The following is a 13377-nucleotide window of genomic DNA, read 5'->3' on the forward strand; positions in this document are numbered from 1 at the left end:
AAGACTGCGCTGCTAGGATTCAGACTTGTAGGCCGGGCGCGGTGGCTTACGTCTGTAATCCTAAAACTCTGGGAGGCTGAGACGGGCGGATCATCTGAGGTCGGGAGTTTGAGACCAGCCTGACCAACACGGAGAAACCTTGTCTCTATTAAAAATACAAAATCAGCCAGCTGTGGTGGCATATGCCTGTAATCCCAGCTACTCGAGAGGCTGAGGCAGTAGAATCCCTTGAACCCAGGAGGCAGAGGTTGCGGTTAGCCGAGGTCAGGCCACTGCACTCCAGCCTGGGCAACGAGAGCGAAACTCCGTTTCAAAAAACAAACAAACAAACACAGAAAAACAAAAACCAAACAAAAACCAAACCAGACTGTGTGGGGCCTATTGCACCTTTCTTTTCGCCTTTCTCCCTTTTGGAATGGGAATTTTACCCAATGTCTGTACCATCATTGTATCTTGGAAGTAAATAACTTGTTTTTGATCTCACAGGCTCATAGGTGGAAGAAACTCATCTTCAGACGAAACTTTGGACTTACAGACTTGCGACTTCTGTGTTAATGCTGAAACAAGACCGGACTTTGGGGGACTACTGTGAAGGCACAACTGAATCTTGAAATGTGAGAAACACATGAGAGTTGGGGGACCGGGGGTGCAATGATATGCTTTGGATGTTTGCCCCCTCCAAATTTCATGTTGAAAAGTGATTTGCAATGTTGGAGGTGAGGCCTGGTAAGGTGATTAAATCATGGGGGCAGATCCCTCATGAATGGCTTAGCATGGTAATCCTTGGTGGTGAGTGAGTTCTCTCAAGATTTGTTTAAAAGAGCGTGGCACCTCCCTCTACAACTTGCTCCCACTCCCAAATGAAACGCCTGCTCCCCCTTTGTCTTCTGCCATGATTGGAAGTTTCCTGAGGCTTTCACCAGAAGCAAATGCTGGCGCCATGCTTCTTGTACTGTCTGCAGAACCACGAACCAATTAAACCTATTCTCTTTATAAACTACCCTGCCTCAAGTATTTCTTTATAGCAACGCCAAAAAAAAAAAAAAAGCCTAATACAGAAAGTATTTCACTGTCTGGCTTCCATGATGCCTCAATTCTAGAGTTAAATATTCAGGGTTAAGTAAAATAAAAACTTTCACAATTCTACTTGTCCCACAAACACCTCAAATTAGTAAAAAGAATAATAAATCACAGCTACAATAAAACCAGTAGGGGATAAACTTTCTACAACATCATGTTTTAAAAAATAATTTGTCTAGAACAAAACATGGGATTCTTTCAACTACCAACTCTTCCCCAAGCATTATTGTGTTGGCCACTTACAGTATATTTACATGACTTCTCTAATTTTTTCCTGACATGAAGAAAATTCACCATTTCTTTGGCATCTCAACCCTGCCCCCACCAGAAGACTAAAATACAAACAAAAAATTGGAGAAAAAGTGCAGAGCCTCTTTGGCTAGCAGCGAGATAGTGCAGCCAATTTTGTTGTTGTATTAAAAATAATTTTAAAATAAATAACATATTGTTAAGCAATAGTTTATGTGAAAACTTATATTTAAAAAGCCATGCTTTACTTAAATATGCCCTTCTTAGGGCACATACCACCTTAAACAAACAAAAGGCACACCTTGTAATCTTAACCCAGATTGTGACCACAGGCTGGTTGAGGCTTAAAAAAAAATCCGGGTTTAGGAAGAGCGCTTCAACCTCTTCCCAAGTGTGGCTGAGTCGTAAACATATACGAAATAACCCCAGACTAAGCTAATATCAAAGAATGCTAAGAGATGCGACTCGGATTTTTAAATGTTTGGAAACATGTCAAGAAGCGGGTACACCTGAAACAGACGCTGCATGCATCCTGGATAAACTGCGGCAGCACCCTCCTCTATTCCGTCAAGTTTCCGTTTCACACCTCCAGTCAAATCAGGGCTCATATCGCCCTCCCTTAAAACAGACACAGGTTCGAAACCGAGACAGTGCTGGGCTCACATTTAACTTTTCTTTCAGAGTTCACTTTCTTCATTTTTAACTACTTTCTCAAGTAGCAACAGCTTTCACCGCTGTTTGCCAGGGAGGGAAACTTTTTGGTAAATGTAAAAATACTCCAAAGCATTCAAATACTTCCGGGTCTAGCCTTATAACTTCAGTCTTAACCGGCTGCACCAAGACCTTACAATAACTTCAAAAGGCAAAAGATGTGTAATGAAAAGGACAGAATTAGAACATCCAGTTAGCAACTTCAAAGGTACACACACACAGGTAAAAAAAAATCAAATCCAAGACCTACAAACTTCCCGTCAAATGATGAAATGTTAACGAACGTTTAGAGCGGACGAGAAGTCAGCTGCACTCCAATACATGTCTACCACGCTAACAAATACTTTAAAAACCGGAATACACAAAGTCAATTCTACGCCATCGCTCAACACAAAAGCAGATAAATTGTGCACACATTCTCGCTGAAAATCACTCCGACTTCACGCCTCTAAACACCAAAAGAGCAAGAAAACTGTTTCCTGGGTGAAAAATACAAAAAAACTTCGGTCTGAAAAATCCATCAGTTGGGATGCGACTCCCCCCACCTTTTTCCTCCTCCTCCTCCTCCTCGTCGTCCTCGTCCTCTTCCTCCTCGCTCTCCTCTCTGGGACCGGGCATTTCGGGTTCTTTCTCGGACGCGGGCTGGGTGGGGGTTCCCTCTCCCTCCGCAGCAGGGGCCGAGGCGGACATGCTGTGAACCTGCATGCGGGAAGAAAGCCGGACGTCTCGGTCCTCCTACTCCCGCAGGCAGGACCGGGCGGCCACCCTGAATGATGCTACCCCTCCCGCGGGACACCTGCCCTGAAAGTTGCCTCCTCCCATAGCCGGGACGGCAGCGCTCAGTCCCCAGGGGCGGCTTCCCTCCCGCTCCGCCGCCGCCGTCCAGGGATTCCCGAAGCGGGAAACCGCGCCCGCCCGGCCTGCGTTGTTCCCGGCCCGGCCCGGCCCGGCCCGAGCTGCCGGCCCTCCACGTCCCCTCCCCCGCCCCAGGCCGCCGTCCAAATGGCCGCGTCCCTCCCCCGTCGGCCGCGGCAGGGGCGACCGAGCCTCCGGCGTCCCGAAGCAGCCCTTACCGCGGATTTCGGCCGCCGCGGGCCTGGCACGCGAGGGCACGAGGAGGTTCTGGGAGGCGGCGGCGGCCGACGCCGAGGAGAAGGCGCGCGGGCCGCTGTCTGGCGTGACGCTCGCGCCGCGCTCTCGGCTCCCCAGAATCAACAAGATTTTCAAAATGGCGGTTCGGGAAGGAGAGCGGGAATGCGGCGACCAATCAGGGCCGCGGGCTGGGAGTTGGCGGGCGCGGGGCGGGGGAGGCGGGGCGGTCGGGTGCCTCCGCGGGAAGCCCGGGCGGGCGGGACCGCGAGGGGTCGCCTCGGCCGCGGGCGGAGGGATGCGCGCGCGGGGCTCTCCCCGGCTGCGCCTGGAGTGCGGTCGGCACTCGGGCCCCGGAGTGCGGGCGGGCTGTGTCCCGCGGGGCGGGCGGGAGCGGGAGGCGAGGCGGCCTGGCAGCGCGGAACGGAAGGACGCTAGGGGGCCTGCGTGTTTATTGTTTCCACGGTCGCTTCCTGGAAAAGATGATGAGCAGTCCCGGGCCGCGGAGGGGCGCGGCGCGCGGCGGTAAAGAAGTTTAGAGATCTCCGAAGTCGCTATCGACAGTGTTTCTCTGAGGCGGAGGAGAATTAATCAGCGGTCTCATCAATGCCCCAGAAATCATACTGGGTGATAGATAACTCCCAAATCGGCTGTATTTCTGAGGACCGCATCGCTTGTAAGGTGCACCGAAAGGAAAAAGATCCTACCTGCCACGTTAAAGGTTCACATAGCCAGCCACATAGATTTACACCCCTGTAAATATAAGGGGAGAGGCTCCCTCCCACCCCATTCCTTCCCCTCTCCTCTCTCACACACACTCTCTGTTTTATAATAGAGGAAATATGTTATTTGGCCGGGTCCAGACCCTTCTCCCAGAGTTCTAGGTCATCTATGCAGATGTTTTTTACACATTCAACACTGCAGACACTCAAAGCAGTATCTTCCCTGCTCAGTGCTGCCTTCTTTTGGATGTGATTTCCTTTATTTTCTCCCAACTCTTCAACCACTAGCTCACCTGAAGGATCCTTGTACTCAGTGGACTTAATAGAAATGTGATCAGTGAAATTTGCTTGGACTCTGGGTTGCAGGACAAAAATTAGACATTTTCTTTGAATCTTCCCTTTTCCTTTTGTTCCTCTTCCAAAACATACGCGAATAGTGTCATTTCTACCCTCAAACTGTATAACATTTTCCACGCTATTGATCCCACTCAAATCCTATCCACACTCCACAGCTCATCTCTCCTTCTTGCTGCCTGCAACATGGTTGGGAGTGGGGGGTTGTGTTTCACCCCTGTTTGTGTTACAGCTCTTTCAATCCTACCATTTGGCAGGTCCTGAGTTCTGGTCCTGTGTCCAGGAAGAATGAGGCACGCAAACAACTGGAGGGTGAGCAAGGTGGACAGGAGCTTCACTGAGGGACAGAACAGCTCTCCCGAGACCTGAAGTGGGTTGCTCCTTTCTGCAGGGGGGTTGTCCTGACTAGCGTCCTGCCCTCAGTGGAGAGGAGACCCATATTGGGCAGCTCCTTTCTGCAGGCAGGTGGTCCTGACGAGTTGAGGAGACCAAAGTGGGTAGCTCCTTCCTGCAGCTGGTAGGCCTGAGCGCTGGCTGAGTCTGGGGTTTTTATGGGCTCAGAAGGGAGGAAGTGTGTGCTGATTGGCCCATGGGTGGGCCCAGAAAAAGCACCACTAGTTCTCACTCTGGGCTGCAGACTCTACCTGGAACTGGCCACCAGGCCCCCCAAGCTTCAGGCCATCCCTGGCTTGAAGGTGGGCAGGGACCTACCCCTTTCCCCCCAGGAACGTGTCTGCCTCCCACCATCAACATGTCATCTGTGGCGCCCAGGCTGTTTGTGCCGAGGGGTGCCTGCAGGCTCACGCAGAGCCACCCTCAGCCCCACCAGCCTCTTTCTCGCACTTGTTGGTGCCCAAAGTCCAGAGAGGGCCAAGGCGGCAGGTGGCTGGTGTGTCAGTGCTGCCCTGAACACATGCACACCCAGCTGGGTTGCAGCGGCACCCATGCTTGGCCACAACTTTGCTCTGCCTTGGAGCAGGCCCTGGGAGTGGGTAGAGAGAGGGTAGAGGCCTGGGAACAGGCACATTCTTTTTTTTTTTTTTTTTTTTCAGACAGGGTCTCACTCTGTCACCCAAGCTAGAGTGCAGTGGCGTGCTCTTGGCTCACTGCAACCTCAGGAGCAGGCACTTTCAAGCCTGCAGGGGCAGGGGGTTTCCTGGGCCCCCAAGAGTGCAGGGATGGCTGGGTGCAGAGCTGCAGCTGGACGGCTGCAGCTGTGCCCAGGAACATGGGTCTCCCGCCTTGCCGACGTGGTAGGGGACGGGGCTCTTGTGTGTTCCTGGCCCCCGCTGTCTCTGAGGAGTGGGCAGCTCTGGCCACACCTTCCATACTGCAGCTGGCATCCCCTCAGCAGCTGCTCCAGACAGGCTGCCACTGCCATCAAGACAACGAGCAGGTGAATATATATTCTATGACAATTAGTGATAGCAGTAAAGCAAGTTAAAGAAGATAGGAAGTACCAGTAGGGTGGATGGGATTTTGTTTTATATATTCAACAATGAAGCAACGACTTATTAATAAGATGACATTTGAAAAGATCCTAAGAAAATGGGAGATCTGAAGACTCACTAGGTTATTCCAAAGAATGCTTTAAAGTTTTGGATGTGGGGCACGAGAGTCAGCTAGAAATCAGTGATGACCTTGGGGTTTTTGGTTCAACAACTGTGAGAACAGGAGTAGCTATTCGTTGAGATGAGAAAGACTTCGGGGGTGGGGGTGGGCAGGATGGTTTTAGAGGGGAAAGTGCAGGAGGTGGGAATGAGTTGTTTTGTTTTAGACATGTTAGTTTTGACAATTCAAAATGGAGATTCAGGAGTGGCAGTTGGATTTGAGAGACCGGCATTCAGCAGAAGAAACTCTAGCTCAAGAAATAAATATAGCAGTTGTCAACATGTAGATGGTATTTAAAGCCCTGAAACTGAATGAAATCACTAACAGGGAACATAGGTAGGGATAAGGGGATATTCAAAATTGTACCTTGGAGCTCTCCAGTGTTGAGAGGTTCAAGAGTGAGAGGGGAACCAGCAAAGGAGAAGAGAAGAGCAACTGTAGCCAGTGAAGTGGGAAGAGACTTACATGAAAATTGTGTCCGAGAAGCCAAGTGACAAAGGAGTGTTTTTGAAGGAGGGTGATCCACTGAGTCACATGCTGATAAAAGGTCAGGTAAGATGAGAACTGATAATTGACCACTGGATATACCAATGTTGTGTTATCAGTAACATGGACTATTCTGTGGGGTGGTGAGTCTAAATGTTCCAGGAGTGGGAATACAGAGAGACAGGTAGGCAAGGAATGGATTCAGACACTCTTTCCAGGCATGTTGCTGTACAGGAAAACAAAGAAGGAGCAGTAGTTCAAAGGGAGTTTGGTTTTGAAGAAAAGAGACCCATGTTTGTATGATGATGAGAATGAATCAGTGGAGAGGGAAACATTGATGATACAAGAGAAGGAGGAGACAGTAGCTGAAGCCAATCTACAGTAGGTAGGTCAGGTTGGGTTCTCTGTAAGCAGAAGCTGAAACAGAATTTGGGACACCAGGTGATTATGAGAGGTGAAGAACTGTGAAGGGAAGGGGGAAGAAGTAAGATTGGGCAGAGGAAGAGGTCAAACTGCAAAGCTGGCTTGACAGAGCTTCAGACAGCTACGAGGGGAATTCTGGAGTGAGTGCTGCTCTTCAGGGTATTCTGAGTGGCTGAGCTTTTATATTGCCATACTGCTCAGTCACCGCATGCAGGCAGCCCCAGGAAGGGTGTGACCTCGACTGAAGTGATTCCACTTTAGTGGCTTTGGCAGATCCTGAAGGAGCTGACAGATGGAGGCTGCCTGCTAACTCTGGGGTCTCAGCTGGGCAGCAGATCCTTCCTTGAAGAGGCATCTGTGTGACACATCTCCATGTCTGCCACAGGAGATGAGGGGACATGGGATCTAGTGCACAAGTAGAAGAGTTGTCCTTGAAAAGGACAACGGAAAGCTGTTCCATTGTAACAAGAGGAAAGACAGAGGACATCAGTACCCATGCAGGGCAGGGGTTGGCAGATGTAAGTGGGAGTTTTTGAAGTTTTTATTTCTTTAAGTTTCTCAGTAAAATCCGGGGCAACATTATTGACAGTGAGTGAGTGTGAGAGAGACTGTTGAAGGTTTTTGGACAGAGGAAATGTGAAGTGATCATGTAGAAAAATGGGAGATGGATGGATTAGGGAATGTCGTAGGCTTGCCATGTAGCTGCAAGGACTCACTGGGATCAGTGGCTGTAAAGTGAGAGTGAGACCAGTCAGCATTATTGTTTTTCTCTGGCCATATTCAGCTACCTGGGAGTAAGTACGAAGATGGCAACAACAGCATCCAAAAAGTGCATTTAACCAGGTTGGTATTTTGCTAGGCAAGTAAGAAAGAAGGAGAAAACGGTGAGTGAGTTGAGGATATACACAGGACAAGGAAGATAGTGATGGACCATAGAGTCTGAGCTGAGTAAGGAGGGAAGTAAAGACATGAGAAGGGCGAGGCTTAGTGAGAAGGGTACAGGACCGATCAGTAATAACTTTATTTCTGTTTGTTACATTTATCACTACCAGAAAATTTTGTTTATTTATTGTCTGTCTTTCCTACAAAAATGTAAACTCCCTGAGGCTGCAGGGACTTTGTCTTGTTCATCACTGTATTCTCAGCACCCAAAACAGTGCCTAACACATAGTAAGTATTTTGCTGAGTGAATGAATGCCAACCAAAATAAACCCTTATTATGAAGATCCAGAATTTTTTTGGTTAATGTCATGAGAAAGTATATTAGGGTAAAACGGGCTATTTCAATGGCCTAATGGCAAAGTTTGTTTCTTGCTCTATAAATCTCCCTGTCAGTTCAGGCAATTCTCCAGGGCTTCCGTTTGTGTGGTTTAGTCATTGCTCTAGGCTACTTTGATCTTGCAGATCTACTATCTTAACACAAGTCCATCATGTTCATGGTGGTAGGGGAAGAGAGCAGGAGGAGAACCCATACCTGCTGTTCTGTGGTTCTGCTCATTGGTCAGCTCAGTCATATGATCCCACCTAACCACAAAGAATTTAGACAATATAGGGGCACACAGGAAGTAGCTGATGAGTATTGCTGTCTCTGACACAGAAGGGCTAATTGCAGCCATATCTGGGACAATTGGGATGAACAGCGGATGTGCCTGAGAATATGTTGGTTTTATTTTGGCAATTATTGAAACCCTGGTTCTTAAACACTTCCCTCCTTTTGCCTGTGAGAAGTTTTTATATAAACTGCACACACATACCGATCTTTCTCATGCACATAATCTAACTCTTGCATACACAGATCGATTTTTCCCAGAATGTAAGTTTCAGGGGCAGAGGCCCTGTGCTTCCTTTTATTATTCCCTCCTGGTGCTTGGCATGGTGCCTGACACATAGTAAATACTTTAAAAATATTTGTTTAATTAAAGTGCACCCCCTTTTGGTTCTTAGTCTGGCATGAGTTTGTTGTCTGGATGCTATTTAAAGACCATCCAGGCTGGGCGCATTGGCTCACGCCTGTAATCCCAGCACTCTGGGAGGCCGAGGTGGGCGGATCACCTAAGGTCGAGTGTTCGAGACCAGGCTGACCAACGTGGAGAAACCTCATCTCTGCTAAAAATACCAAAATTAGCCAGGCGTGGTGATGCATGCCTGTAATTCCAGCTACTTGGGAGGCTGAGGCAGGAGAATCGCTTGAACCCGGGAGGCAGAGGTTGTGGTGAGCTGAGATTGCACCATTGCACTCTAGCCTGGGCGACAAGAGCGAAACTCCATCTCAAAAAAAAAAAAAAAAGTCCAGTAATATCAAGTCAGTAAACTAACGTGGCTTGAATAAGCTAATGACCAGATTCTTTTTTAAACCTGGTTATAAATATAAATATAGTGACACATTTGGTTCTTCTAAAAACAAGATATCATACTCTATTTTGGTGGTGTGAGTTAGCCAAAGTGTACGGTGTAGCTATTTAAGATTGGGTTTGGAAAATACCTGAATGCAACAATATCCAGTTGGTTGAATAAAGTGGATGTTCTGGCTTGACAATGGTCAGGGAGGACCCTCAAGGTAAGCAGTTGGAGGAGGTAAGGGAAATGGTGAGGCTTAGAAAACTTGGAGAACAAAGGATGAATGGCTAACAAACTTTTGCTCCTAGTAACTAATTTTGCTCTAACTTTAAGAGTATTATTTGTAACACATTTCTTTAATATATCTTATCAGCTGTTCCATGGAATGAGACTAAAGGAATAGAGAAGCATAGAGCCTTGGTATTATTTCCCTTATATGCTGTTAAAAAACAAAACAAAACAGGCAGGTCATCTCTATAGGAGGGGGCTTTTCTGCTAAGATTCAATACTCAGGTTATATTAGTGCCCTTGGCCAAATCATAACATCAGAGTCAGAAAAATGATTTCTACTGCAAGTTGGCTAGATATCAACATTGTCACAAGACAGTCAAAATGGGGTGTTATTTTCAAAAATAGATATGTGTAACTCTAAAATATTTCTATAAATCTTATTTTTTCCATTTTTTGGTTTTCTTTCTTTCTTCATTTTTTTTTGTTTTTGTTTCGTTTTGTTTTTAGATGGAGTCTCACTCTGTCGCCCAGGCTGGAGTGCAGTGCCACGATCTTGGCTCACTGCAACCTCCGCCTCCTGGGTTCAAGTGATTCGCCTGCTTCGGCCTCCCAAGTAGCTGAGATGACAGACGTGTGCCACCACGCCCAGCTAATTTTTGTATTTTTAGTTAGAGACGGGGTTTCACCATGTAAGTCAGGCTAGTCTCGATCTCCTGACTTCAAGTGATCCGCCCGCCTCGGCCTCCCAAGGTGCTGGGATTACAGGCGTGAGCCACTGTGCCCGGCCAAATCTTATTTTTAATCTAGACTTTAATAAGTAGAACATTTCTTGTTATAACTCATTCTTCATTTCAGGAAATTAGAGACGGTTTGGGAGAGTACCTGACTGACATGCAGCTTGGATTTAAAAAATTAAATTTAGAATAAACAGATGTTTTCAAATTAGGAAAAGAATATTAGAAGGTGATGCTACCTCCTAATAATATATATTTTGAAAAATGCATGTGTCTCTCTCCCATTCACATCTCAGTATAACACAATGGTTCTCAAGTGAAGCCAGGACATTTGATAGTGTCTGGAGACATCTTTGGTTGTCAAAACTTAGAGGGGGTGCTAGTGGCATCTTGTGATTAGAGACCAGAGATGCTGCTAAACATCCTACAAAACACAGGACAGCCCCACAACGTTTTTTTTGTTTGTTTGTTTGTTTGTTTTTTGAGACAGGGTCTCACGATGTTGCCCAGGCTGATCTCGAACTCCTGGGCTCAAGCAATTTGCCCGCCTCAGCCTCCCAAAGTGCTAGGATTATAGGTGTGAGCCACCATGCCCAGCTGAACATTATCTTCTTGCACATTCCTCATGCTTATGTTTCTGAAGTTGAGACTCCCTCCCCTCCCTGCTATTTTGTGCTTCCTTAATACTTTGTTCATATCTTTATTAGGGTATTTATGAAATTATAGTGTTATTACTTATTTACATGTCTGCCTTCATAGTAAACATTTACCCTCAACCTTCTCAAAGATCCTTCCATCCGCATTTCCAATCCTGTGGCCACCATCCATAGAATTAGATGAAGAACTCTTTTTAGGGATGTTTTACATCATGACTCTGACCTGAGTAAAGCCAGTTAATTCCCTACCTGGGAATTTGGAATTATTAGAAAGATGGATTCCACTTGGTAATTGGATCTGTAACAAATAAAGTTAGGTACTGTAGGGACATGTTTTCTGCTGTGTGAATTGGAGAAGCCCTAGTCTACAGAGAGAGAGAAGAGTGAAGATGAAGGAGGGTCAGATAAGGCAATGTGATGGCTAATTTTATGTGTCAACTTGATTGGGCCATTGGATGCCCAGATATCTGGTTAAACATTATTTCTGGGTGTGTCTGTGAGGGTCTTTCTGGAAAAAATTAGTATTTGAGTTGATGGACTGAATAAAGCAGATGGCACTCCCCAGTGTGGATGGGCGTCATCTAATCCATTGAGGGCCCAAATAGAACAAAACGGTGAAGAAAGATTGAATTCACACTGGGTGGCTGCTTGAGCTGGAACATCAATCCTCTCCTGCCCTTGGTGCTCCTGGTTCTCAGGCCTTCAGACCAAGGCTGGAATCTATACCATTAACTCTCTGGCTCTCAGTCCTTTGAACTACACCCAGCTTTCCTGGGTCTTCAGCTAAAATAAAAAGAGGAGAGAATAAATAGAAATAAAAAAAAAAAAGGAAAATTGAGAAAAACCAAATTGAAATGACAGACAGAAGGTAGCAAATCATCTGAAAAAATACTATGAATCGAGTGACCTAGGGGTGAAATGTTTGGCTGTCTTGCTGTGGCTCTGCCCTCCTAAGGCCAACCAGCCTTTCCCTCTTCCTTTCTTCTTGGCCTATTTGCTCTGACTCAGGTGGGAGGATCCATCAGGGGAGCCCTGCTACCTCATAGCACCCTAGCCCTAGCACTCTAGCCTTCCATTAAGTCTTCTGAGTACAGCCCACCATGGTTACAGCGAGGTGGCTCAGCTCCCAGGGACAGCCATAGCTGCCTAGACCTTAGTGAATCTAGAGAGCATGGCCTAGTGGAAGGAAGTAGCATGAACCTTGGTTTGTAAAAATGTTTAAATTATTTCTTTAAAAGCTAGTCAAATGAAGCAATGGGAATGGAGAAGGAACAAAGAGATCTGTAACTGGTTGAGATTAATTAGTTATAAGCAACAGTGCACTCAGACCAGCCTAGCACGGACTTTGACTTCAGACAAATAGATGCAAATTGAGGAAGACCATAAAATAATTAGAGTGAGGGATAATAAAAATAGCCGGGTGTGGTGGCTCACATGCTTTGGAAGGCTGAGGCAAGTGGATCACTGGAGGTCAAGAGTTCGAGACCAGCCTGGCCAACATGGTGAAATCTCGTCTCTACTAAAAATACAAAAATTAGCCGGGTGTGGTGGTGGGTGCCTGTAATTCTAGCTACTTGGGAGGCTGAGGCAGGAGAATCACTTGAACCCAGGAGGCAGAGGTTGTGGTGAGCCAAGATAGTGCCACTGCACTCCAGACTGGGCAACAGAGTGAGACTCCATCTCAAATAAACAAACAAAAAGAGAAATAAAATAACTCTTTCAAAAGGAGAGGGAGAAGAGGCAGAAGCATGCTGGTTTGCTTTTACATGGTAGGAAATTGGGGATGTATATCAATGTACCTCTTATGTGTCAATTTCCCTTTAATTTATTCCACTACTCAGTTACAAATCAACATTCTTTTATCTTTGAACTGTGTGAGATAGAGTCACTGTATAAATATTTAGTTTTAAAAAGCCATTTTCTCTCTAAATTCTATTTACCAATATGTTTCTCAGTTTTTTACCACCAGTGACCCTCCTCCCTCCACACTTCTCTTCCCTTCCAGGAAAGCTTGTCTCTTAGGAACTTGTCATGGGACTGAATTTAGATTCCATAAAGGTATGAGGATCTCTACATTGGTATTGATTGATTTTTAAGACTGGGTCTCAATCTGTCACTCAGGCTGGAGTACAGTGGCATGATAATGGCTCACTGAAGCTTTGACCTCTCTGGCTCAAGGGATCCTCCTGCCTCAGCCTCCTGAGCATGTGGGACCAAACACATGCCACCATGCCCAGCTAATTTTTTTATCTTTTGTAGAGATGAGGTCTCCCTATTTGCCCAGGCTGGTCTTGAATTCCTGGGCTCAAGTAATCCTCCCACCTCACCCTCTCAAAGTGCTGGGATTATAGGCAGGAGTCACTGTACCTGGCCTGGTACTCATTGATTAAGTGTCCTTTACAGAGATCTTCTTCCTGATTTATCCTCTTTCCTCTCATCCCTACCTCCCATCCTCATTAGTTCTCTGCCTGCAGCCAGGAGTCTTTTGTTTTTTTAATTGATCTCATTATTATGTTGCCTATAATACTTAAATGCCTCCCCATCGTCTGTAGGATCAAGTGTGATTTTTTAATTTATTTTTTTTAGAGACAGGGTATTGGTTTGTCACCCAGGCTGGAGTGTAGGATGCGATCATAGCTCACTGCAGCCTCGACCTCCCAAGCTCAAGAGATCCTCCCACCTCAGCCTCCTAAG

The 13377-nt window shown here is 46.5% G+C and overlaps 1 protein-coding gene across 3 annotated transcripts in view; it reads right to left on the minus strand.

The window, feature by feature from the left end:
- Positions 1-3250, minus strand: part of DEK (DEK proto-oncogene) — a 40287-nt gene extending 37037 nt beyond the window's left edge. For 2 of the 3 annotated variants that reach the window (XM_063707364.1, XM_055390687.2), the window contains exons 1-2: positions 3114-3250; positions 2586-2739 (exon numbers count right to left, since the gene is read on the minus strand). In XM_063707364.1, coding sequence (XP_063563434.1) covers positions 2586-2730 — 145 coding nt within the window. In that variant the 5' untranslated portion in view covers positions 2731-2739; positions 3114-3250. Of the gene's footprint in view, positions 1-2585; positions 2740-2840; positions 2969-3113 lie in introns of those variants that run through there. The other variant, XM_055390688.2, reaches the window with a different exon arrangement.
- Between the last annotated feature and the right edge of the window lie 10127 nt (positions 3251-13377).

Source organism: Gorilla gorilla, chromosome 5, assembly GCF_029281585.2.
Source record: "Gorilla gorilla gorilla isolate KB3781 chromosome 5, NHGRI_mGorGor1-v2.1_pri, whole genome shotgun sequence".
NCBI classification, from domain to species: domain Eukaryota; kingdom Metazoa; phylum Chordata; class Mammalia; order Primates; family Hominidae; genus Gorilla; species Gorilla gorilla.